This window comes from Indicator indicator, chromosome 35 (assembly GCF_027791375.1).
Source record: "Indicator indicator isolate 239-I01 chromosome 35, UM_Iind_1.1, whole genome shotgun sequence".
Taxonomy (NCBI): Eukaryota; Metazoa; Chordata; class Aves; order Piciformes; family Indicatoridae; genus Indicator; species Indicator indicator.
The window spans coordinates 4,426,772-4,452,672 of record NC_072044.1 but is presented as its reverse complement, the minus strand read 5'-3'; the positions used below and the strand labels follow the sequence as shown (position 1 = coordinate 4,452,672).

At 58.5% G+C, this 25,901-nt stretch overlaps 1 protein-coding gene across 1 annotated transcript; it reads left to right on the top strand.

Moving 5' to 3' along the window:
* The first annotated feature begins 16,723 nt into the window (after window positions 1-16,723).
* On the top strand, window positions 16,724-24,551 carry PTPN7 (protein tyrosine phosphatase non-receptor type 7). Its single transcript, XM_054395929.1, has 9 exons — window positions 16,724-16,839; window positions 17,252-17,435; window positions 17,891-17,975; window positions 18,609-18,685; window positions 21,186-21,323; window positions 22,116-22,226; window positions 22,815-22,972; window positions 23,843-23,956; window positions 24,458-24,551. Exons 1-9 carry the CDS (start codon window positions 16,724-16,726, stop codon window positions 24,549-24,551), a joined length of 1,077 nt encoding a protein of 358 aa, XP_054251904.1.
* Window positions 24,552-25,901: the final 1,350 nt, after the last annotated feature.

Here is a 25,901-nt window from a genome sequence, read left to right as displayed (position 1 = left end):
CACAGAGGGATGCAGGATCAGTCCCCTCCACCACTGACTGCTGACACTTTGGCTCCAGATCCCTGTGAGATGTCTCTCCCTTCAACCACAGCCTCTGCTGCTCGACTTGGGCCAGTGGAGAGCTCTCTGGGTCTCACAGGGTGACATGGAGCTCAGCCTGGCCTGTCTGGGGGGGCCCAAGGATGTGTCCATGGGGGTGAAAATCCTGGCTTGAGGATTTGGAGGTGTGAAAACTATGTGGGGCTTGGAGGCCTTCCCAGATGCAAGACTTGAAGAGCTTCCCCCTACCCAAAGCACTGCAGAAGCAATTCACACCTCTGGGCTGGGGCACACTCAGCCATCCCCAGTTTTCCATCCCCACATCTGGAAGCAGAGTTGCTGTGCTGCTGGAGGGGAGGGAGGACAGGCAGCAGGCTGGCAGCAGGGACACATCAGGCTTCTGTGAGCCTCCTCATCCCTCCCTGGGCTGTCATTAGTGGCCAGTTTGGTATCTGGGCTGTGAAGCCACGCTGGCCTGCTTCTCTCCTGGGTGGGGCAGCTGAGCTGGGCTGGCTGCAGGGTCCAGGAGAGGCTGCCTGAGGGCTGGGGGGATCAGCTGGGCTGTTGCTAGGCTTGAGCTGGGAAAGCCTAAAGCAACAAACACGGCAGAAGAGGGGAATGTTTCAGAGCTGTCTCCTGTTCTAGTGGTTTCCTGTTTTCTGAGCAGCTCTTCCAGCACCACTGGGGCAGAGGATTTGTTCACACAGAGCCTGGTCCCACAGCAGGCTCTGGGCAGGCAAGCTCCTGCTGCTTGACATCTGGCAGAGAGGGAGGTCACCAAAGATTGGCTCTAGGATCAACGAACCCTTACCAGAGACCTGCAAGAATCCCTTCCCTGCTGGAAGCAGGCACAAACCATGGTCCTGCCTAGGTGGCGCAGGCTGGACATTCCTTGGCTACAGTCTTTGTGCTGCTTCCTGCAGACAGCTCTCCATGGCCTGACAAACTCCTCACACCTGTGGCCTCCTGCCCCACACACCCAGCCCAGTGCAGGCAGCAGAGGAGCTGCTGGCTCAGCACTGTTCTGGGCTCTGCTGGGAGCAGCAATGGCCTGGTGCTGTGGCTCATGTAGGATGCTGCTGAAGGCAGGGGCAGAGGCAGGACACCCTGTGACACACCACTGCTGTGTCTCCCAGGAGTGTGGAGCCAGTGCATCCATCTCCACCACCCTCACTCCTCCCAGGCCTGGCCCTGCACCCCAGCTGTGTGTTGGGGTCCTGAGTAGAACACTCTGGGTGTCATTGCAGCCTTGGTCCAGCCTTTCTCCTCCAGAGCCTTTCTGCAGATGTGAAGTCACCCTGAGCAGTGCTGCTGACCCAGCCCAGAGCCCCATGCTCAGCAGCTCTCACTTCTTCCCTTGCCTGTCACTGACCTCCCCTCTGTCCTGGATAGTACCAGGAGCAGAGCTGTTGGGACCATCCCCCCAGGCCTTCAGGGAAACACACAAATATTCCCTGCTTTGCTGAGTGTTTTCAGAAAGAGGCTGTTGGCAGAGTGTGTGCCCTGGCAGCCAGCCTGGGATCGTCAGCCCCTGGGGCCTGTCTGACCCATGGGGAAGAGGCAGGCAGGACGCTGACACACTGGGCAGCTGGCACTGCTTGGATCAGTCCTGGCTGCTCCTGGAAGGCAGGATCCATCTGGATCTCCTCAAGGTCCGTGCTGGATCCCTACATATTCAGCCATCCATGACTGTGACAAAAACACAAACCAGGCCCTTGCAGGGATGGAGAAGCAGAGGAACAGAGGGTTCCTGTCAGCATCCATGGGCACAGACCCAGGCAGTGCTGCAGGATGCAGCCCAGCAGGATGCAGCCCAGCAGGATGCAGCCCCACATGCAGCATCTCCCTCCCAGCAGGAGCAGGCCACTGCCCAGTACATGCCTCCATCTGAGCCCTGCAGGGTCCTCCCAGCTGAACTATAGCTCCCCAGAGTGGAGACCCCCAAAATCCAGCTGGGATGGTCTTGCTGGAGACTCTCATATCTGGGGAGAGGGTTAGGAGACCCACAGTAAAGGGACAGCCAGAGCTGCCTGGGGAGCTGGAGAGGAGGTGGAAATGCCCACCAATGGGTGATGCCCACCAAGCAGGACATGATCTGCTGCAGTGCCATGGTGCCAGGCTGGCTGGCAAGAGTTAGCTGCCCCAGCTGGAAGCAGAGCTCTCTGGCTTTGCACCCTCTCCACAGCCCCGAGGGTGCTCAGCCAGTGCTGCCCCATCCTCTCCTGCTGCACAGATCCCTCCTGGCCTGTCCTGGTGTCACAGATGTGTGCCCCATGACTATCTGCAGGCTCTGCACTACAGAGGGGCCTACCCTTCCTACAATGCAGTCAGGCAGCCCTTGTGAACAGAGCACAGTGCCCCTCACTAACCAGAGGTGAGCTAAGGAGAGAGAAGGTTCAAATGATGGACTAGAGGCTCTGCACAGTGCCCACCAGGCACCACACCATGGCCTGCCAGAGTGGCAGCCCCACTGCCCTGATGCCAGCCCCTGATGCCCATCCCACACCGGGCAGAGGCAAGGGAAGGGTTCAGCAGCTCTGGGTGATGGAGAGGTCTGCTCCCTGCTGTCTGCTGCTGCAGCTGGTCCCTGTGCTGCTCTAAGGGCTCTGGTGCCACCAGCTGCTGCCTTGGTTTATCCTCCAGTGCTGCAGGCCCCATGGCTCCATGCTGTGCTACCTGCTGGCAGCAAAGGTGTCCCCTGCCCAGAGCAGCTGGGGAACTTCCTCGGCCTCAGGAGCAGAAGAAGAAATCTTGCTGCCCTGAGATCCGGGGCAGTTACAGCTCCAGCACCGTGGGCTCTCCGCAGGGGGCTGGGAGGAGCATTGCTGATGCCTGGAGCTGGGAGAACACCGATGCTGAGCGCTGTGAGCTCAGAGCTTGGATGTGTGGCTGCAGCAAGGCGCAGGGGACTCGGGAGGCTCAGCAGCAGCAATGCATAGCCAAGGGCAGCAGCTCCCTGATTCTCTGAGGCCAGGAAGCTTTCACAACAGCTTGCAGGAGCAGACGGTTCGTGGTAGCTGCTCAGGCCTGGCTGCTGCCCTGGGAGCTGCGCTGCGCAGATCGCAGCATCCCAGCACTGCTGCCCTCTGGCTGCCTCTGCACACCCACGGCTGGAACCAGGAGACCTGGCTCGGCTGCGGGGGGCCCCTGGCTCTTGCCAGATGTACCACAAATCACGAACCTCCCTTTGGAGCAGATCATAAAATCACAGAGTCATAGAATTAAAAGAATCATAGAATCAAAGAATCATAGAATCATGAAATCACAGAGTCACAGAATCACAGAGACACAGTCATAGAATCAGCAAGGTTGGAAAAGACCTCAGAGATCATCAAGTCCAACCTATCACCCAGCACCCCATGACTAACTAAGCCATGTCTGATCCTTTTTTGAACACCTCCAGGGCTGGTGACTCCACCACCTCCCTGGGCAGCCTCTTTCTGTGAAGAACTTTCTCCTCACCTCCAGCCTAAACTTCCCCTGGCACAGCTTGAGACTGTGTCCTCTTGTTCTGGTGCTGCTTGCCTGGGAGCAGAGCCCAACCCCCACCCGGCTGCAACCTCCCTTCAGGTAGTTGTAGACAGCAATGAGGTCTCCCCTGAGCCTTCTCTTCTTCAGGCTGAACACCCCCAGCTCCCTCAGCCTCTCCTCATAGGGCTGTGCTCCAGACCCCTCCCCAGCCTCGTTGCCCTTCCCTGGACACATTCAAGTATCTCAATGTCCTTCTTAAACTGACGAGCCCATAACTGGACACAGGACTCAAGGTGTGGCCTAACCAGAGCTGAGCACAGGGCAGGATGACTTCCCTGCTCCTGCTGGCTACACTATTGCTGATGCAGGCCAGGATGCCATTGGCCTTCTTGGCCACTTGGGTGTGATGGTTTGAAACTGTCTTTTTAATTTTTTCCTTGCAAAGTTCAAAACAAAAAAGTGAAAGAATGTAAATAAGTCACTATTGGGTGTAAGAAAGCAAAATAACGATTGTTCTAAACACTTCCATTGGATAGATAGAAATGTTTAAGAACTATTACCCAAAACAAAGTAGGCACTCTGCACATTCTGTGTTCTGCAGTGGGGGCAGTTGCTGGGCTGTCTGGCTGCTGTTTCTTCTTCTCTTCTGGCTGAAGATAACACACTGACCTTGGCAGCTAAGTTAACAACTTTCTGCTTAACTAACTCTGCTTCTCTGTCCAGGGGGGTCTGGGGGAAGCTCCTGGGAGAGAGAGGGACCTTTGGGAGGGTCCCCTTGGGGGGAAGCAAAGGGAGATCGGTTGTGCTTTTTCTGTTGATTGTATATATTTGTGAATGTTGTGAATTTTGTATATTTGTACATATTCATTGCATTTCATTGTAGATTTTAGACTCTGCTTGTAAATACAGCTTTTCATTTGCTTCCAGACTGAGCTAGCCTGGTTATTGTTGGTGGGGGGGGAATTTCAGCTCACACCGACACAACCATTCACCACCACACTCTGGGCTCAGCCCTCCAGCCAGTTCTTAACCCAGCACAGAGTGCTCCTGTCCAAGCCACAGGCTGACAGCCTGATCCCTTGGCCGTCCTGCAGGTGTGCAGTGATTGCCCCCAAGATGATCTACTCCATAACCTTGCCTGGCACTGAGGTCAGGCTGACAGGCCTGGAGTTTCCAGGATCCTCCATCCAGCCCTTCGTGTGGATGGGCATCACATTGGTCATCATAGAATCATAAAATCACAGAGCCACAGAGTCACAGAGTCACAGAATCAGAGAATCACTGAGTCACAGAATCACGGAGTCATAGAATCTGGTCACAGAATCAGAGTCACAGAATCACAGTCACAGAATCACAGAATCACAGTCACAGAATCAGTCAGAGAATCAGAGTCACAGAATCACAGTCACAGAATCACAGAATCACAGTCACAGAATCAGTCAGAGAATCAGAGTCACAGAATCACAGAGCCACAGAATCACAGAGCCACAGAGTCATTTCAGAGAAGCCCTTTAAGCTCATCCACTCCAACCATTCTCTAGCTCTACCAACCCTGCTGCTAACCCCTGACCCTCAGCACCACCTCTTTGTGTCTTTTAAACACCTCCGGGAGTGTTTAAAACCACCTCCCTGGGGAGCCTGCCCCAGTCTTTCAGAACTCTTTCAGTGAAGAATTTTCTTCTTAACATCCAACCTAAACCCCCCTAGTGCAACCTGAGGCCACCTCCCCTCATCCTGTCCCCTGCAGTTCAGGGGAATAGACTGACCCCACCTCACACCAACCTCCTTCCAGGGAGAGCTAGAGAGTGAGAGGATCAAACCATCTGAGTCCACCACCAGCCAGGCCTGGGTGCTGGCAACCCAGAGCCAAACTATAGCACTGAGGACTTGAAATCAGGGAGTTTGTCTGATTCGCGCATGACATGACCCTGGCTGGCTGACAGCATGTGCTGTGTGCAGGACACAGGATTGTCTCTGTGGCACTGGGTCCTGCCCTTGGGCTGCAACAACCTCATACAGGCTGCAGGTGAGCCAATGGTGTGCCCAAGTGGCCAAGAAGGCCACCAGCATCCTGGGTTGTGTTAGAAGTAGCGTGGCCAACAGGAGCAGGGAGGTGCTGGTCCCTCTGTACTCAGCACCGTTGAGGCCATACCTTGAATCCTGGGTTCAGTTTTCAGCTCCTTGCTCCAGGAAGGACACTGAGGGGCTGGAGCAGGTCCAGGGAAGGGCAACAAAGCTGGGGAAGGGTCTGGAGAATAGGACTGGAGAACAGCAGCTGAGGGACCTGGGGGTGTTCAGCTTGGAGAAGAGGAGGCTGAGGGAGACCTCATTGCTCTTTACAGCTCCCTAAAGGGAGGTTGTCATGAGGTGGGGTTGGTCTCTTCTCCTGGGGCTTTTTAGTCTGGAGAAGAGAAGACTGAGAGGGATTTAATAAATGTCTATAAATATCTGAGAGCTGAGTGTCAAGAGGGAGGGGACAGGCTCTGCTCACTTGCTCCCTGTGATAGAACAAGGGGCAACGGATGGAAGCTACAGTGCAGGAAGTTCTACTTCAACATGAGGAAGAACTTCTTCACTGTGAGGGTCATAGAGGACTGGAGCAGGCTGCCCAGAGAGGTTGTGGAGACTCCTTCTTTGGAGACTTTCAGGACCCATCTGGATGCATTCCTGTGCAACCTGGGCTAGCTTCTATGGTCCTGCTCTGGCAGGGGGGTTGGGCTTGATGACCTTTGGAGGTCTCTTCCAGCCCCTCACATCTGTAATCTGTGATCTCAAGGAACAAGTGATTGAACAAGAAGGAATGTCCTCAGGCTGAACCAGGGAAGGGTTAGGCTGGACATTAGGAAATTTTTTTCACTGAAAGGGTTGTCAAGCACTGGCACAGGCTGCCCAGGGTGGTGGAGTCAGCATCCCTGGAGCTGTTTAACAGCCCTGTAGATGAGCCTGGAGATATGGCTTAGTGGTGGACTTGGTAGAGAAGGATTAATGGTTGGATGACCATGAAGGTCTTCTCAGAACTAAATGATTCTGGGCCCCTCAGTTTAGGAAAGATGTTGAATTGCTGGAGCATGTCCAGAGAAGGGCAACGAGGCTGGGGAGAGGCCTTGAGCACAAGCCCTGTGAGGAGAGGCTGAGGGAGCTGGGACTGTTTAGCCTGGAGAAGAGAAGGCTCAGGGGTGACCTCATTGCTGTCTACAACTACCTGAAGGGAGGTTGTAGCCAGGAGGGGTTTGGCCTCTTCTCCCAGGCAACCAGCACCAGAACAAGAGGACACAGTCTCAAGCTGCGCCAGGGGAGGTTTAGGCTGGAGGTGAGCAGAAAGTTCTTCACAGAGAGAGTGGTTGGCCATTGGAATGTGCTGCCCAGGGAGGTGGTGGAGTCACCATCCCTGGAGGTGTTCAAGAGGGGATTGGACCTTGGCACTTGGTGCCATGGTTTAGATAGTCATGAGGTGTAGGGTGACAGGTTGTACTCGATGATCTTTGAGGTCTCTTCCAGCCTTCTTGATTCTATGATTCTATGATTCGATGATTCTATGACTGAGGGTGAGGAGGCTGAGTCTCTGTGCTCAGGGGGAGTCTTGCAGGGTGCTGGACATAGCAGTGGGTTCACACCGGCAGGGGGTAGCAAGGCCTTTCTGTGGGATTTTTCACCTTAAAAAGATACTTCCATAGAATGCAGGAAAACAGCAAGGAAAGCTCTAGAAAACATGGCCTCAGTAGAAGATCTGACAGACCTCAACTCACAGTTTGCCCAAGAAAAGAGGAAGAGGACACCAGGGTGAGTTATGCAAGTATCTGCATGGAGAAAAGATGCCTCCTGCCCAGCAGCAACAGCCAGCACCAGAGCTGGGAACCGGAGCAGCCAAGCTCTTGGGCTGGCCTCACCCTGCGCTCATTCAGACAGCACCAGCTCATCCTCATCTCCAAGACTGCACGCAGGAGCTGCTGGCACATCCTCCCTGACCTGCATCATGCAGCAGCAAGGCCCTTTGGCCACAGGTTCCTCCTGTGGTGGGCTCAGAGACACCACACACAGACTAAGATCAGGAACATAGCCTCTGGAGAGCGACAAAGGCAGCACAGGATCGGCACCGCCCCTGTTTCTGTGCAGGGCTGAGCGAGGTTTTAACCATCCCTGCTTGACTATCTTCTTTAAATCTGTTGTCATGAGCTAGGAGAGGATCTGTGCACTCCTCATGAAAAGCTCACTGCTGATCCCAGGCCAGATAAAGGCTGCAGAAAGCCAGCAGCACTGCCCCGAGCCCCGCAGCATTTGGGTGCTCGCTCTGGGGGCAAAGCTGGCAGTGAGAGTTTCTTAACTGCTTCCTTTCTTCTCGTGTCTCTCTCTCTCTCCCCTGCCCCTCCTGACGAGCTCATTTCTTGTTGTTGGCAGTGGTCTCTACACCCAGAGGGAGGTCACCACCCGGTGCCCCCACGAGAAAGCAGCCCAGGGGCTGGAGGCTGCAGGGCTGCCCAGCCAAGCCCTAATGAGCTCTGCTGGGGTGGGCAGAACACCCAGCCCATGCTGCTCGGTGCCATGGTCCCTGCTGCTATAGGGTGCAGTGTGCCAAGGGACCCAGGGTATGAAAGGCACCATGGGTCTTGAGGATTTTCAGGCCTTTTGGTGTCCTTTCATAGGAAGTTGCCTTATTCTGTGTGCTCTGGGGATGGAGAGCAGCTGGGAGGTTTCTTGTTCCTGGGAGCCTTCTTCCTGCCCACGCACCTTGAAGTGTTTTGCAAGCAGGTGCTGTGGTCTAGAGCCTCCTGAGTAAACATGAGTGAGTCTCATGGCCTGGGGCAAGCCACTCTTTGCTACCACCCTCAGGCTTCCTGTGTGAGGCAGATCACTGGCTCCTGGGGGAAACTGAGGCACGCAAAGGCTGGCAGGCAGCCTTGCTGCAAGCACAGCGCAGGGGAGCACAGGACAAGCTCAAGCAAGGTGTGGATGAGCAGGATGCTGCCAGCAGTGCTGAGCCTGTGTCCCCTTGCTGTGCAGCAGTGTGTCCTGGGTGACTGAAGCCCTGTGCCTCTCGTTGTGCCTCCTCTGGCATTTGTTGGATACAGAATCGAAGTCTCAGCACCATGGAGATCTGGCCCCACACGCTGGCTTGGATTCCCTTGCCCTCACCACTCAGGAGCAACCCTCCATGCATGCAGCTAAAATGAATGGGGAGAGCTTGCTCCCACGTGGGCAGAGAACGAAGCTGTGCTGACACAAAGCACCTTCGTGCTAGAACACACATAACGGGTGGGGGGAGACACACATCATGGGGCAGGACACATATCATGGGAGGGGGGGGGACACACATCACGGGGGGGGGGGGGGGGGGGGGGGCATTCCCTGTGCCCAGGGCAGCATCAGCTCCACATCACTGCCAGCCCCACATGTGGGGCTGCTGCCTCACCCGCTTTGCTTCTGCCCTTCTGTTTGCAAAGTTGGAGGAAAAGCTCAGCTTGTTTGCAGCAGATGTGGAAGAATGTCTCATTCCAGAAAGCAAAAGTGGTTCCACTCAGCAACCTTCAAATGAAAAAAAACCCTATTGTTAAGCCAGAAATGCAGGCGATGAGCCCTGCCTCTGGTTCTCCTTGAGGAGAGGGCAGGAGCGCAGAGCCTGGCAGCGAGACAGTCCCTGCTTGACTGCTCCCCGGCAGGGCAGGAGCAGGCTGCACAGATCGTTCCCGGAGCTGCGCAGAAAGGTCACAGGTCTGCCGGCTCCAGCATTCCCTGCCCGGGATCGGCCCCATCCCGGCGGGATGCTCAAGGCTCCGCAGGCTCCGGGCTCAGGCTCAGCTTCCCCCTGCGGGCTCCCAGCCGGCTCGGGCTGCGCATGGCAGAGTTTGCAGGGCGCAGCGCTGCCGAGGCTGTCCTTGGGAGCCTGCTGAGGCGCAGGACGTCGTTCTCCGGTGACAGCGACCCGCAGAGCTCCACCGGCTTGCGTGTCCCCAGGCCGGCGGCCGTGTGACGCAGAGCCACTCCTCACCGGGCTGTCCCGGGCTGCACTGGGCTGCACCGGGCTGCACCGGGCTGCTCGCACCCCCGGTCGGCTCTGCGCATGCTGGGGCTGGCTGCACCGGGACCTTCTCACGCCTGCTGGGAGCTGACCTGCTCCTTCTGAGTGCTGAATCCCCGGGCAGCTGCTTCACCTTCAAGCCCATGAGCGATTATTAGGCAGCGGAGGAGCTGGGCTGATATCCAAGTCCCTGCAGGACGTCCTGGGCTCTCAGTGGTGCCAGCAGGAGCAGGACCAGCCCCTTCTGAGCACTGGACCCAAAGGTGACGGAGGCCCAGCAGGACGAGGCCATGGTGTGGTAGGCAAACCCCAGGGGAATGAGGATGTGGTGCTTTGGGTGCTCATTTGGTTCCTGTCTGTGCTGAAGGGACTTTGGGTGCTGTCTGGGGAGCTGCTGGGGTGTGAGGCTCAGGGCAGGGTGGCTGCAGAGAAGGGTCACGCTCAGGAGGCTGGAATACGGGCTGGGCTTTAGTGGGGAGAACAGCTTCCAGTTTGATGCTGGGAGCTGCTCCTTGCAGTAAGGGAACTAAGTAGGAGGATCTGGCCAGAGGACACCCAAGGCACAAGCTGAGCCCATGGAAGTGGAGCTGTGAAGTACAAGTGAACAGCCAGCAAGCACCAGTCAGGGGTAAACCCAGGTCTCTGCCCCCAAAGCACCCAGCTCCATAGGATTCCCCTGGTCTGCTGGGCTTGCTGAAAATAACCCCACAGCCATATGGCCCCTTAAAGACTCCTGGGCCTCTTCCACAAACCTCTCCAGTCCCTGTATCCCAGCTCATGACAGGGGACACACAGGATCCCATGCCTGACACACTGCTGGGCATCTCACATTGGGCCAGGGTGGGCTGATGTTGGGACTCTTCCTTCTGTGCCTGCCTCTCCATCACCAGGCCACTGCTGTCCCTGTACCACTCTGGACATCATTGTCACCTCCCAAAACACAACCATCAGACTGACCTACTCTGCTCAGGGTGAGGGCTCTGGGGATGCCATGAAGGGTGCCCCTGGGACCAGCAGCAGCTGGGGCCTGTGCAGGGAGGCACTCAGCAGCAGGAGGCTGCTCTCCCTGCAGCAGTCCTGCTCTCAGTGCAGGAGTGAAGCCCATCCTTGAGGGATCTGGGTACTGCCACCCTGCTGCCAACAAAGTCTGAGCAGAGAGGAGTGCTGGGGATGGGATAAGTTCCTGTTCTAGGCCCTAACCCCTCCTGCCCCACCGGAGGAGGGAGGGAAGATTGCCAGAGGCACAGGTCCCTGTGTGGTGGGGACCCAGCCCACAGCCATTTCCTTCAGTGCTGCTACCCCACATCCTCTTCTGGGCATTGTCCTATGGGGACCCTTTGCCTCTGGTAGCTTGCAATGGAGGTGGCTGCCCTGGAGTCCTGGGCATCCCATAACAGTGAACCTTCTCTGGAGGGTCTGTTCCCAGCCTGGGCACTCTCCTCTCTTGAAGCTAAGCTCTACTGCAAGTCCTCCATGGTCCCACCAGGCCTTTCTTGTAGGACCATGGGGTACCCCATGCCTTGCACCCCAGGCCAGCCTGATGCACCTGGTGCAGAGCTGCTGGTGCAACACAGGACGGGGATGGCTGAACAGCTCTGCAGGGCCCCTGGCCTTGCATTGGGGGCCAGAGCAGCTCCTGGCCCCTTGCTGACCATTGCAGCCCTCAGTGCTCCCAGGCTGTGCTCTTCAGGAGAAGCAGGGTGGCAGCATCATTCTCCAACCATTGTTGGTGCAGAGACGGCCAAAAGTGATGTGGGCAGGAGGGTGAGTGTGGGCACCTTGGGGGCATCTCTGCTCAGAGAGGGATTTGCATGCTTGTGCCCTGTATGGATGGGCATAGCTGTGCAAACAGGGATGTTCACTCTGGGGGGAGGTGCATCCTGCCTGTGTCTCCTGCCATGGGCAGGCAGAGGTGCAGGTGCCATGCCCAAGTGGGCAGCAGCTGGGTGAGTGGGGAGCAGCCAGGTGGGGAGTGTAACAAGTTGTGTGGGGTGGGGGGAAGGTTGCAGCAGGAGTGGCACTGAGAGCTGAAAAGTGCCTTGGATGAGTGATGTGCTCCTGCTCCATCTGCTCCTGGTCTCTTCACACCCACTCTGTCCTCACCAGCTCATGTCTCATTCTCTACCATCACCTTCTCTTTCTTGCTCCAAGCCTCCACAGAGCTGTGGCCTCCCCTCAGAGCAGCCCCATGGTCATGCCTCAGCCTGCTGGTGTTCTGCAGAGAGGAGGAACAGAAGTGATGCTGACCAGATAGATGTGTGCTGGGGTCCATTCCTGCCCCAGCAAATGTGTGTGGAGGTCAGGAGCTCTCAGCAAAGCAGATTTGTCTGCCTCTGGGAGCCTGGCCATGGCACATCCCTGAACCACATCTCTGCTTCTCTCCTGCATTCTCTCTATCCTGGTTGAGTCCCTGTGGCCAGGACAGTCCCTTCAGCCTCCATGAGAGCTTTCTGGATAAGGAAAAGCCAAAGGGGCTCAAGTGTGACTCCTAAGGGCTGTGTCCTGGATGTCCTTGTTGGTCACAGTCACCACAGGTACAGACACCACTGGCAGAGTCATAGAACCACAGAATTGTCAGGGCTGGAAGGGACCTCAAGGCTCATCCAGTTCCAACCCCCCTGCCAGGGCAGGGACACCTCACACCACAGCAGGTTGCTCACAGCCACCTCCAGCCTGGCTGCAAACACCTCCAGGGATGAGGCTTCCACCACCTCCCTAGGCAACCTCTGCCAGTCTCTCACCACCCTCATGGGGAAGAACTTCTTCCTGACATCCAATCTGAATCTCCCCACTTCTAGTTTTGCTCCATCCCTCCCCAGTCCTATCACTCCCTGACACCCTCAAAAGTCCCTCCCCAGCTTTCTTGGAGCCCCCTTCGGATCCTGGAAGGCCACCAGAAGGTCTCCTGGGAGCCTTCTCCTCTCCAGACTGCACAACCCCAACTCTCTCAGGCTGTCTCCAGAGCAGAGCAGCTCCAGCCCTCTGCTCATCCTTGTGACCCTTCTCTGGACACCTTCCAACACCTCCAGATCCTTCCTGGAACAGAGGCTCCAGAACTGGACATAGAGCTCCAGGTGTGGTCTCAGCAGAGTGGAGCAGAGGGGCAGAACCCCCTCCCTGGCCCTGCTGGCCACACTTCTCTTGCTGCAGCCCAGTCAAGTGTCCATGAGTGGCAGAGTGCTTCAGGGGTTTCTGTAGTGCTTTCCTGGACCTTGCCTGTGTTGTGTCAGAGGCAGAGGAAATGCCTCCTCATCATGGTGCATGGTCTTACCATGGCACAGGAATGAGCCAGGATCCAGGGCAACCAAACAACTGTTCATGGAATCATAAAAATCACAGAATTCTTTCAGGTGGAAAAGGCCTTTAAGATCATCTGTGCCAACCATTCTCTAACTCTGCCAGGTTGGTGCTAACCCTTGTCCCTCAGCACCACATCTGTGCCTCTGAAACCCCTCCAGGGATGGGGATTCGAGCTCCTCCTTGGGGACCCTGTTCCTTTGCAGCCATCACTGCAGCTTTCAGGAGGGTTTCATGAGCAAGACAACATTTGGCAGGAGGAGAAAGGGTCTTAGTGCTGAGGGGGTCCCAAGCCCTTTGAAATGGCCATCAAACCTCTGGAATGCCACTGGGCACAGATCATCCAAACTGGCACCACCCAGGGAGCTTTTGGCTTCCACAGTTTTTTTCCACACCACTTTTGCAGCTTGATGTTGTCTCTCCTGTTTTGGTTGCCATTCCCTCTGGGCCAAAATCCAGCTGCCAAAGGCCAGTGGTGCCCTCCAGTCTCCTGCTCGCTGTGCCCTGTGCCCATGGTGCCACTCTGGTACAGCCAGGGTCCCTGGGCAGTGCAGCTTTGGGGACTGGAGCTCTGCTTCCCTACACCTGTGCTGGCTGCTAAGCTTTGTGGATGCTCCCTGCACCCTACAAGGTCTGTGGGGGTCCAGCTGACTCCATCCTCCCCATCACAGGCACGTGGCAGCTGGGCAGGGTGTGGTGAGTGTGGGGCCATGGATGTCACTGCTGTGCCCAATGGCTTGTGTGTGCTGGAGGCTTCCTGGTGTCTGCCCTGATGCCATGCTGAACTTGTCCCTTGCTTGTGCCAGTGCCAGAGCAGGAAGAGGTCTGAGCAGGGTCAGGTCAGGTCAACAGAAGGCAAAAAGGGTGGCCCCAGGGGTTTGCATCTTGGCTTCAACCTCAGTGACCCCTTGAGCTCAAAGCCACCCAGATAGGAGGGGTGCCCACTACACAAGGAGGGCAGGTTCAGTGCCAGCCTCAGCCTTGCTGGGGAAGGGAGGTTCTGCATTAGCTGGCAGTGTGATGCTCCTGTCCCTACTGGGGCACCAGCACTGCACTGCTGGTCAGCTGAGGAAGACAGTCACACCATGGGGGGTGCCCCATATGGGACAGAGCACAACTCCTCAGGCCTGATGCAGAGTCCAGAGCAGGCCTGCAGAATCTGTGGCATCCTGGGTTCTACAAGGCACAGCTGCTGGTGGCCTTTGTCTCCAGGTTGCTGGTGATGCTGGCCAGGTCCAGCACTAGGCTCTGGAGCTTAGGCCCTGATGTCCCAGCTCTTGGGTACAAGGTGGCACTGAGAAGGTCTCTCACGGACCTGCAGTGCAGAAGTTGCTGTGGCACCCTGGCACCCCTGTGGACATGTTCCTTCAAACACATGATGGACATGCACCTTTCCAGCTTGGTGCCCCTCAGTGCAGATCCCAGGGGCAGTCTTGGCCACAGCACTGAGCTGAGCTGGAAGTGGCACAGGGCAGGGGGTCCCTGCGTCAGTAAGGAGGAGCCAGCAGTGTGGCCCAGGGAGAAGGTACCAGGGCTGTGTGGTCCCTGATGGCTGGTGGGGATGCAGCACAGTGGGGTGGGGGAGAAGAGGAAGGAAGCCTGCAGTGTCTCTGCCCACAGCCCGGGCAGGCACAAACAGGAAGAGTGGCAGGGCTGAGGCAGCAGTAGGCATCGGGAGGAAGGATGTGCAGTGTCCCAAGGGCAGATCTGTCCCACCTGGGCCAGACCCTCCAGGGACATTCCTCCCAGAATATACCCCCTTGATGCCCTGCTGGGGAGGGAAGCCGATGGATCTCCTCCCGAGGTGCCCAGGGATCATCCTGAGTGCAGAGGAGTGGCAGGTGTCACCCACAGGGACACGGTTAGGGCAATGGTGTGGCACAAGGACCAATGTATGTGGGCTGGCACTGAGTGCCAGGGCCTGGCTCACCGTGCAGCAGGACGGGGGTATGGTGGGTGCACAGCCTGAGCGAGGGGGCACGGGCAGGGTGGCAGGGGCAGGAGAACCCCTCCAGGTCCCTGCAGGGCAGGTAGGGTCTGGCGTTCCCAGAGCAGCACCGCTGCACCCTGCCGCAAGCCTCCTGCCAGAGCCCCATGGCTGGACCTCCCCTCCACGCCCCAGGGGCTGAAGCTGGCACCGGCCACAGCTGGTGGCAGAGGGCACCGAGCACACTCTGCGGCCCTGCCAGAGCTGCCCGTGGGGGCTCTCCAGGACGCGGGGCAGGCAGGGCAGTGCCCGCAGGGTGCCGCGCAGGGGGAGCGGGGCCGGGGCTTGGGCCCGGCGCAGGCAGCGGCGGCGGTGCGGCCGTGGACGGTATGTGTGTGGGCGGCGGGGCGGGGGAGAAGGAGGAGAGGAAGCGGCAGAGGCAGCAGCTCCTTTGATAAGCAGCTTCCTGCACACTTTGGAGCCCTGCTGCCAGACCCACAGCCCGCGGGCTGCTGCCGCCACCGACGGAGCCCACGCCGCGGGGCAGCAGGTAGGCAGCCCCAGAGCCCACCCGTGCCTCCCGCTGGAGAGGGGACCTCTGCCAGGGCACTGCCAGGCCCTGGTGCCCACGGGTAGTGGGCATATGCTCGTTCCTGGGCAGGGTTGGGATGCTGGGCAGGGTTGGGATGCTGGGGAAGGTGATGGGGACCCTTTCCCTGCAGGTGCCAGCAGCTGGGGCACTTCCCGGGGCTTTCCTGCCTGCCATGGGCTTGGCCTGGGCATCTTCCAAGGTGTTTCTTGGCCAACGTGCAGGGATGGCTGCTGAGGCTGGAGCCTGCTGCCCTCCCTGGGCAGGATCGCTCCTGGCTGAGGCTCCTGGGGAGCAGCCATTCTTACTCTGCCTGGCCAGGGGCACACCAGCAGCTCAGGCTCTAGGGCATGGGTATGGTGTGCATGGCAGCAGCAGCAGTGCCACCCCCCAGCAGGGTATGGGGAGTATCTCCTGCCCTGGCCACGTTCCCAGATGGCACAGCCACAGCATGGACTTGCTGCTCTGCAGGACCTCCCTGAGCTGATGGGAGCTCACCCCAAGAGTTCTGACTCTGCAGCATTCCCTCTCTGTGGCTGTCTCCTCCTTATGGGGGTAGCTGGGGAGAGAAGGAGCTTCACAGTCCCAGGGTGCTGCCTGCACCATGAGGATCTCTGCCCAGGGGTGAACCAGCATCACCTGCCCACCCCTGCCAGGGGCTGTCCCAAGGCTGGTGACAGTTGAGACCTGACACCCTCCTCCAGCTGGGCTCAGCCATGCAGACAAAGCAGTTTCCTCTTGACAGTTGCTCAGGCCTGTGAGATGGAGGAGTCTGTCCCAGGGCCCCTCCAGAGCTGTGAGGCTGTTGAAGCTGCCTGGTCCCACAGCTGCTAAGAGCAGGAGCTGGCCAGGCTCCTTGTGGTGCCTACAGCCCACACTGTCCCACCTGCTGTGGGTCCTTCCTCCTCACCATGTGCCCAGGTCACAGTAGACATGCCAGGGAAGGGCTGGGACCACACAGCCATGTGTGCCTGAGTGCACCTTGAGCTCGCCCCAAAGCAGACCACGGCCCACCAGCACAGCCTGTGGTGTCCTCTGCTTGGTGCAGGCAGATGGCTGCTGGTGCCATGCCCAGGGTGGCCAGTGGGTGATTGTGCTGCAGTGCTGCAGGTGTCCCAGGGAGTGGGCATGCTGAGAGCTCTCCCTGTGCCACTCACCCAGATGCAGGGACTTGGGGTCCTGTTCCTAGGGCAGCTGAAGCTGTGAAGCCACTCCCTGGCTCAGGCACCATGTCCTGGGGCTTCCTCCTGGCCTCAGGGGATCTCTCAGATCTGACTTTTCTTTTCCAGCTGCTCCTCATCTGATGGCTCCTTGATTCCCCGAGAGCTGAGGGTCCCCTGTGCCCACTCCCTGTGCCTCAGGACAAGGGCCTTGTGGCTGCCACAGTATGGTACAAGCCTGCTTGATGTGCTGCAGAGTTCCTAAGGGCAGCTGGGCAGCTGGGGCAGCCATGGAGAAGGCAGACAGGGCCAGCCCCGCTGCCAGGAAGCGCCTGCAGGAGAGGTGAGCACTGCTGGGCACCCCCTGCAGCACAGACACTGCCCTGGCAGCTGCCCACAGCTCTGCTCAGCCCCAGGCCTTAGGCTCCCCCAAGCTTCCTTCTCCAGCCCTGCCAGCCTGGTGCCTGCCCAGGTCTGAGTGTGGAGGAAGCCCTGACCCTCCCAGCCCAGCCTAGCCCCAACCTAGGCACCACCCTTGAGGGCTTCCCAGACAGAAATGCAAGGGGCAGCTAATTCCCTGCTCCTCTTCTGGGGCCTCTGCCTGTCCCTTCTCCTCATCCTGTTACCCTCTGCCTGGCCTTTGCTTGGTGTGCACTGTCTCTACCTGATGGCCTGGCAGGATGAGCCTGGCAGGATGAGCTGTGCTCCTGTCCCAGGGTGGCAGGAGGTCACCTCAGGACCCCTTTGCCTCGCAGGAGGGGCTCCAACATGTCGCTGGTGCTGGACATGAGCTCCCTGGGGAGCGTGGAGCCCATCCAGGCTGTCTGCACACCCCGGGATGTCACCCTGCACTTCCTGAGGACATCCAGCCACCTGCTGAGCAGAGAGAAGCTCCAGCAACACGCCCAGAGCCTGAGGCAGCTCCAGGAGGAGTTCTCGGTGTGATGCTCTTCTCCTCTCTCCCTCCCTCCTCACAAGAGGGGTGGCAGGGGTTGGCATGGAGAGAACCAGCAGGGGTGGACACCTCTGAGGGAGGCTCCAAGCCCAGCTGTGCCCCACACCACTGGCAGCAGGGAAAGTGATGTGGGCCAACAAACATGGGGGAGGGACCTGGGTACCCCTTGACTGCCCCCTCCCCGGTGCACACAAGTCCCTTCTGTGTCCCTGGAAAGTCTGTCCTGGCCTCCCATGTCAAGCTGTGCCCTCAGGATGGCCTCTGGAAGGTGTCCCTCCACATCTAGGGGAAGGACAGAGCTCATCCTGGAAGCTGACCTCTCTGGTGGTGCTGCTGGGTCCCCAGGTCAGCCTCCCACTGCCTGGAGGAGCAGCAGTGCCATGGGGTGGGGGGTCACAGGCAGCAGGGGGGGTCCCTAACAGCCTTCTCTCCCCTGCAGAGAATTCCACCCAACTTTGTCAGTCCTGAGGAGCTGCAGATCCCTGGGCATGCCTCCAAGGACAGATACAAAACCATCCTGCCCAGTATGTGCCACTGCATCCCTTTGCCTCCTGGGTGCCACCTGCAGTGCACAGGGTGGGGGTGTGTGCATTTGGGGGGTGTTCATTTGGGGGTGTGCATGGGAGAGGAGTGACTCCGAGCAGCCCTGGCACTGAGATGGGCACTCCTGGGTGCTTTAGGTGTCCCTGCCATGCTTTTTGCTGCTCTCCATGTTGCAGCAGCTGGATGCTGTGTTGCAGGGGCTGCACATTGGGGTGGCCCACGGGGAGAGTCCCTGGGCTGTGTTCCCAAGGGGTGCAGCATGTGACAGCTCAGCCTGGGCTGCTCCCTGCCACCATGGGGCCTTACATGTCCCAGAGGCCTGCTGCTGGATGTGTAAAGTCTGAACATTACAGAAGGACTTGACTGGGCTCTAGCTGGGCTCTGTGGGAAGGCCCTGGAGGGTCCTGAGTTACCCCACAGCTGAGGCACAGGCATGTGTGGGCATGGCTGGCTGTACCCTGCCACAGTAGCAAAGGGTGAAGTGGGGCATGGAGGTTGGGTGCAGCCAGCTCTGAGTGTGGTGTGGAGCTGGAGGACTCAGCCCTAGCCTGTGGAGCTAAGGCAGGGGACATGGGCAGGGCCAGGCTGTGGGCAATGCCTGCCATGTCTTTCAGATCCTGAGAGCCGAGTCTGCCTCAGGAGGGCAGGAAGCCAGGAGGAAGGCAGCTACATAAATGCCAACTACATCACGGTGAGTGCTGTGCCCACTCAGAGCCAGCTGGCTGCCAGGGGTGAGCCCAGAGCTCACCAGGCACCAGAGTGCCAGCTCCTCAGTGCAGCAGGTGCCACGCTGGGACACACACATCTGGCTCTGGCTGTCACCTACTGTTCTGTGCTTGCCCTGGGGCAGCAGTCTGAACTTGGCAGCTCTTCCTGGGCTGCAGAGATGTGGCTCGACCTGCACAGGGCAGAGATGCTCTCCCTTCAGGTGGGAAAGTGTCCTGAGGTGCCTACCCTCAGCTGAGCACCCATATGGGATCCCTTGCAATAGCTTCTCCAGCTCCTCCTCATGCCCAGTCCATTGTCTGGCCCAGAGGTCATCACAGCCTGATGCTGCCCAACACTTGCACATCCAGGAATTTGCTCTCAGGGGGTTGTTTCCCAGGAAGAAAGCTACCAAAAGGGAGGACTTGGCCTATCTTTGACACCCAGTCAGGTCCCTTTCTAGAGCCTGAGAAGTCCCTGGACCCAAGGGTGTTACTTCAGGCAGACTGATCTGTGATACCCTCCTGTGCAAATGAGGAGCCTTCCAGGCTGCAGTCACTTCTGCTGAGCCCTGTGTTACCTTGAAACAGGCTCCTGTGCCAGCCAGGTGCCAGCTTTGCCTGCTTGGAAGGCTTCTTTCAGAGCAATTCATCTCATTGCAGCATCCTTCTCCTTAGGACAGGCCAGAGGTGCTGGGAGGCAGAGGTGGCTCAGCAGCCATTCTGGGTGCATGGCAGTGAACAGAGCCTGGGAATGTGGGACTTGGACAAGGAGCCCAGCAAAGGGCCCTCTGGTGTGCCAGAAGGTGGTCTGAGGGGGCAGGTTGGAGCTGGAGGGCATTTAGCAGCAGCATTTACTTTCTGGTGGTGCTCATGGGCTCCAGTGAGCCAGCAGCAGGCTGAGGTGCCAGCAGCAGGCTGAGGTTCCAGCAGTAGGCTGAGGTGCCAGCAGCAGGATGGGGTGCCAGCATCCTCTAGTTAGCCTTGAGGGCTACAGCAGCACCATGCCTAAAGCTGCTGGGAGGCTTGAGGGTCCAAAGGAGGGTCTGAGCATGGCCAGCAGGGGACTACTGCCAGAGCAGCTTCACATCATAGAATTACAGAGTTGTCAGGGCTGGAAGGGACCTCAAGGCTCATCCAGTTCCAACCCCCCTGCCAGGGCAGGGACACCTCACACCACAGCAGGTTGCTCACAGCCACCTCCAGCCTGGCTGCAAAAACCTCCAGGGATGAGGCTTCCACCACCTCCCTGGGCAACCTCTGCCAGGCTCTCACCACCCTCATGGGCAAGAACTTCTTCCTGACATCCAGTCTGACTCTCCCCACTTCTAGTTTTGCTCCATCCCCCCCAGTCCTATCACTACCCAACACCCTCAAAAGTCCCTCCCCAGCTTTCTTGTAGTCCCCTTCAGATCCTGGAAGGCCACAAGAAGGTCTCCTGGGAGCCTTCTCCTCTCCAGACTACACAACCCCAACTCTCTCAGGCTGTCTCCAGAGCAGAGCAGCTCCAGCCCTCTGCTCATTCTTGTGACCCTTCTCTGGACACCTTCCAACACCTCCATCAGGTGTATGTCCCCTGTGCACAGGCATCAGGACATACATCAGCACCAGCACCTGGCACCCTCCCTGCCTTACACCAGTGCTAACAGAAATGCACAGTCACTGCTCACCCCCACCTCACCCCCATCTCACCCCCACCTCACCCCCTCTGAGCAGCTGGCATCTCCTGACCCTTCCTCCCACTCACCTCTCCAAGGCTGTCACAGTGCTGGAATTTGTGGGCACCTCAGCAAATTACAACCCAGCTGCTTCTGGCATCCTTGGGAGGCACCAGCCAGTCTGGAAGAGCTCTGCAGGTGTTTGGTCACATCAGCCTCCACCTGGGGATGATTCTTTTCCTGCTCAATCTATCCCAGGAAATGTTCTTGAGCATGAGGAGCAAGTAGGGAGAAAGCTCAAGGATTGGGTTCAGTTTGGGTCCCTCACTCCCAGAAGGACACTGAGGGGCTGGAGCAAGTCCAGGGAAGGGTAAGAAAGCTGGGAAGGGTCTGGAGAACAGGGCTGGGGAGGAGCAGCTGAGGGAGCTGGGGGTGTTCAGACTGGAGGTGTTTGAAAGAGAGAGAGGTGGTGCTGAGGGGCGTTGGTTAGCACCACACTTGGTAGAGCTAGAGCATGGTTGGACTGGATGAGCTTAAAGGCCTTTTCCAGCCAAAATGATTCCATGATCACTGCTCTGGGGATCCTTGCAAGGGTGCACAGGAGTTGCTTCCTGGGCTTGCTCCTGGATTGTGGGAGCAGGAGGGTGGGGAGGATGTCGGGCAGTTCCTGGTCAGGTCTGTGCAAGCCATTCAAGGACAGGTCAGTAGGATGTATCCTGTCTGGCCCAGCCTCACACCTCCAGAGGCAGGAAAGCTCCCCAAGGGCTGGAGGGGGCTCTGAGGCTCCCCTCACACCCTCAGCATCACTGAGGGGTCCTGTGCTTGGCAGGGCTTTGCAGGGCGGCCCCGGGAGTACATTGCCACCCAGGGCCCCATGCTGAACACTGTGACAGACTTCTGGGAGATGGTGTGGCAGGAGGAGGTGCCTCTCATCGTCATGATCACCGAGCTGCAGGAGCGCAAGGAGGTACCAGGGCCCCTGCCCGGGCAGTGCCCCCTGGCCAGGAGCCAGCCTGGGTTGGGGTGCTGAAGGCAGTCACAGATTCTGAGCCCAAGGGTGGGGGTCAGGAGCTGCTTGTTCTCCCTGCTGTGCTCTCAGAGGGCACCCCTGCTCCATCACACATGGAGGAGGACTCCAGAGCTGCAGCCTTGATCCCTCCTCATGTGACCCTCCATGCCCCAGGCCTGTGTTGCCAGCTCGATAATAGGATCAAGAGATCAGGGCAGTGCCTGGGAGAGGCAGCAGAAGCAGCAGCCAGCAGTGTCCGTCTGGCCCCAAGCACTGTGCCTTCTGTCGTGGCCACCTGTGCCTTGGCTGGCATCCCTGGCTGCCCATCCAAGCAACACCTCCCCTGGGAGCATTCACCCTCTGGCCTGGTCACATCCTTCTCCCCTTCTGTCCCTGCTTGCTGCAGCCTCCCTGTGCCCTCCACTGGCAGACTGGGTCTGGCAGGACAGGGACTGGCCCTGGCACAGCTCCCATGGGGCTGAGGAGTCCTGGGGTCTGAAAGCCACATGGCAGGGCATGGAAGAGAGTGCAGGGGGAGCAGATGTGGAGAGAGGGATCTGACCCTTCCTTAGCTTCCCCTCTCAATCCTCCACATCCTCCTTCCCACCTCTTCCCCACCCTCCCCCACCCCCCCCCCCCCACCTCCCCCAGTGCTGCCCTTTCCCAAGAGCCCCGAGCAAGGGACAGCTCAGACCTCCAGTGGATGCCTCCAGCACCTGCACAGCCACAAGCTCTGCCTTGTTCTTTCAGAAGTGTGTCCACTACTGGCCCGACAAGGAGGGCACCTATGGCCCCTTCCTCATCTGCGTGCAGGGGCTGAGCCAGTGCCAGGAGTATGTGGTGCGGGATCTGTCCATCCAGGTGAGCTCAAGCTGCACCCTGTGGGCAGAGGGGGAGCCCAGCAGGGGCTGGCAGTGCCCTGACACCCCTGGGCTCTCTGGTGGGATGGCAGTGCTGTGTGACAGCAGAGCAGGGGGTTCATGGCTCAGAGATTTGGGTCTTCTAAGCCCCCTTCCAGGGGAGGGCTCTGCAGGGCTTCTGCCTCCCAAAGGAGGCTGAGGGAGCAGGACCCAGCCCTGGGGCACCGAGGAGAGGTCAGCTGGGCACAGCTTCTCTTCCAGCCCTTGTTGGCACTGTGCTCTCTGGCTGTCCCTGTGGGCTCTCAGTAGTCACCCTAGGCTGACACTGGCCAAAAGAATCTTGCTGGCTTTGCCTGGACTGTGGGGACAGGACTGGGACACTGCATCTGTTCCTATCTTCTGAGCTGGTACACTTCCCACTGTCCCTGGTCCAGGGGTCTGTCCTGGAAGATGATTTGGAAGGAAAGCAGATGAGATGGGTACAAGCTGCCCAGCCTCTGCTTGTGCTGGACTCCATGACTTGATCTGGCCCTGCCCAACAAGGCCAAGATCCCACATCCTGATTTCTCTCTCTTGTGTGCTGGAAAAGCTCGAAGGTGAATGCCGGCAGCTCAAGCACATCATCTTCCCTTCCTGGCCAGACCAGCAGACACCTGAGTCAGCCAAGCCCCTGCTGCACTTGGTGTCCAAGGTGGAGGAGACTCTGCAGGGTGCAGCGCGCCCAGGGCCCATTGTAGTGCACTGCAGGTAAGAGCTTGCTCCTCACCTGAGCCTCTCTGTGCTCCTCACCTTGGGGTGAGTCTGCAGATGCCAGAGAGGAAACTCCTGCTTGTGAATGCTCTGTGGTGAAGAAATCCCAGAGCACAGGATCCCCATAGCAGAGCTGCTGGACCAGCAGCTCCTGTCCTGACAGCAGCCTAGTGGTTTAGCACAGGGCATCCTGCCCTGCAAAGAGATCTGCTGTGCACCTTGGGCTGTGGTGGAGCAGGAGAGGTCTGCAGAGCCAGCACCCCTCCAGCAGAGCCAGCACCCAGCAGAGCCAGCACCCCTCCACAGAGCCAGCACCTATCCAGCAGAGCCAGCACCCCTCAGGAAGAGCCATGGCAGATTCACAGCTCAGGCTCTTGCTGCCTCTGCTACTGAGCATGGCTTGCAGCTCACCTGGGAAACTCTTTCCCAGGGCCTCTGCATATTTTCTCTCACTGCTGAAGTGAGTCTGGGGCCGTGGAGCAGAGCACTCTGCTGTCCCTGGTGGTACACAGTGCTGCAGGCTGGCAGCCCCAGTGCAGGGCACTTGGTGCCTGGGGGCAGAGCACACCTGGGAGCAGAGGTGAAGAAGCTGCAGAGACCCCTGCATTGCACAGGGACAGGGGGCACAGACTGGCTCTTGAATTCCAGAGCAGCTTCAGCTGGGCCATGCACCCTGGCAAGGTGCCCTTGCCATGGCAGAGTGAGCCTAGCCCATGTCTGTTGGTGCCTAGCAGTTGGGACTGGAACTCCAGTATGCCTCTGGGGATCATGGCAGCAAACCAGACCAGGAGTGTGTCAGCTTGAGCAGGCCCAGTTCCAGGCCCAGGCCGTGGGCAGTGCCAGGGCTCTCACCTCCCTGTCCCACAGCGCGGGCATTGGCCGGACCGGCTGCTTCATCGCCACCAGGATCGGCTGCCAGCAGCTGAGGGCACAGGGCCAGGTGGACATCCTGGGCATTGTCTGCCACCTGCGCATCGACAGGTTGGTGCTTGGGGCAGGCAGCTCTGCCAGGCCTGGCAGGAGGGGTGGGGGAGGGGTATGGGGATGAGCATCATGAGTGGGGCATGGGGGCAGCTGTGGGTGGAAAGCCTCGGGGCTGCTGGAGGATGTGGTTGGGCTGGCAGCAAAGGATTCCTCAGCTGCTGGGCTGGGGTTGCTGTCAGAGCTTTTGTAGCCCTGGGGAGCTGAGGATGTGAGGGAGGGCAGCTCTGAACCTGGCAGCTGGTCTGCTCTGTCCAGCTCAGCCATGGAATCCAGAACCCCTGGATTCTGCCACTTTCCAAGGAGTAAAGGGGAAAGCTGGGAGGCAGTTCAGTTGCTAATCTGCATTGGAGCAGCCCAGCAGCGCACAGGGACTCCTCGGGCAGCTCTGGTACCTGGAGGTGGTGGGTGAAGCAGGAATATCTCTGCCCAGGGGGAGGGAGCTGGGGATGGGGTTGCAGGTTCAGTGAGGTGTGAGTGGGCCCTGCCTTTCCCTTGCAGGGGTGGAATGATCCAGACCAGTGAGCAGTACCAGTTTCTCCATCACACACTCGCTCTCTATGCTTCCCAGCTGCCAGAGGGGGGAGGCCACTAGTGCAGGGCTCCCACTGGGCTGCCAGCTCCCCACTCTGACCTCTCCTGCACCAGCCTTGGGGAATACCTCCACCAAAACCCTTCCTGCTGCTGTCAGGCCACAGAGCAGCAACATCAGCATCCCCCAGGATGAGCACAGATGAGCAAACCCCTGGGGACTGTGGCCTTGTGATCCTGGGGACAGCCAAGGTTCGGTGGCTCCACGTGGATCCAGTGATGCTCACAGTGGCTGCTGCTGCTGGCTCGGGGCAGACTTCACCACAGAAGGAAGCTTTGGCTTGGAGAACCTGCAGTGCTTTCTCCTCAAGCAGAAGAGCAAAGCTGGGTGAAAGAGCTGAAGCTGGGTGAAGGAGCTGAAGCTGGGTGAAGGAGCTGGAGCTGTGTGAAGGAGCTGAAGCTGGGTGAAGGAGCTGGAGCTGTGTGAGTGCTGGGAGCAGGTTTTGCCTCTCAGCTGCAGAGGAAGGTTCACCCTGATGGACACAGAGCTGCTGTACTTACTCTGCAAGCAAACAGCCTCCCCTGAGCACAGCAGCTGTGGGCAGAGTTGGGCTTGCCCCACCATGAGCCACCAAGCTCCTCTGGCTGAAGATACACCTTGGGGATTTGGTACAAGAGGTGCACAGTTGGCTGCTTTCATTATATGGTTTGCTCTCCTCTCCCAACACCTTCTCAGCAGCCTGGAAGCAGGGCAGACTCCTCAGGGTGTCTGCAGTTTTGCAGGCAGTGTGTTCCCAGCTGCCTCTGTCCCACCAAGGTGGGAGGTTAACCTTCTCTTGTTCCTGTGCTGAAATCAGAACAAAATCATAGCTGGGGTTTGTTGGGCTGTGGTTTTGGGGGTTTTTCACTGACAAACTGGGGGGAGAGGAAGAAGAGGGAGAGGCATTCTGGGAGAAAGCATGGAGATAGAAACCTTCTGTAAAATATGTTTAAGCCATTCAAAACTGGCCTTCATCTGCTGGGCACTGCACACCCTCCTGGGCACTGAGCACTGCTATGGAGCTGGGGGCTACCTAGCCTGTGCCTGTCATGCCCACAGGCTCTGCCATGGCCCACTGGGTGAGACCCAAGCCAAAAAGGGTCATTCCTCCTGCTGAGAGCCTGAGCTTGCCTCAGCTCCCCAAGCATGCCCAGCCCAGGACTGTGCCATAGGTCCCCCTCCAGCACTCTGGGCCCACAGAACGCTCAGCCCTGCCACCCCCAGCAGTGCCTGTCCTGTGTCTGCAGGGCACTTGCTGTAGCAGTCAATCCCTGGTAAACAGCTGCTCCCTACAACCAGCAGATCCCTTTGGAGAAGGATCTCAGAGATGGAAGAGTGGCAGACATAGGAGATCCTCTGCTAGCACAGCTCTGT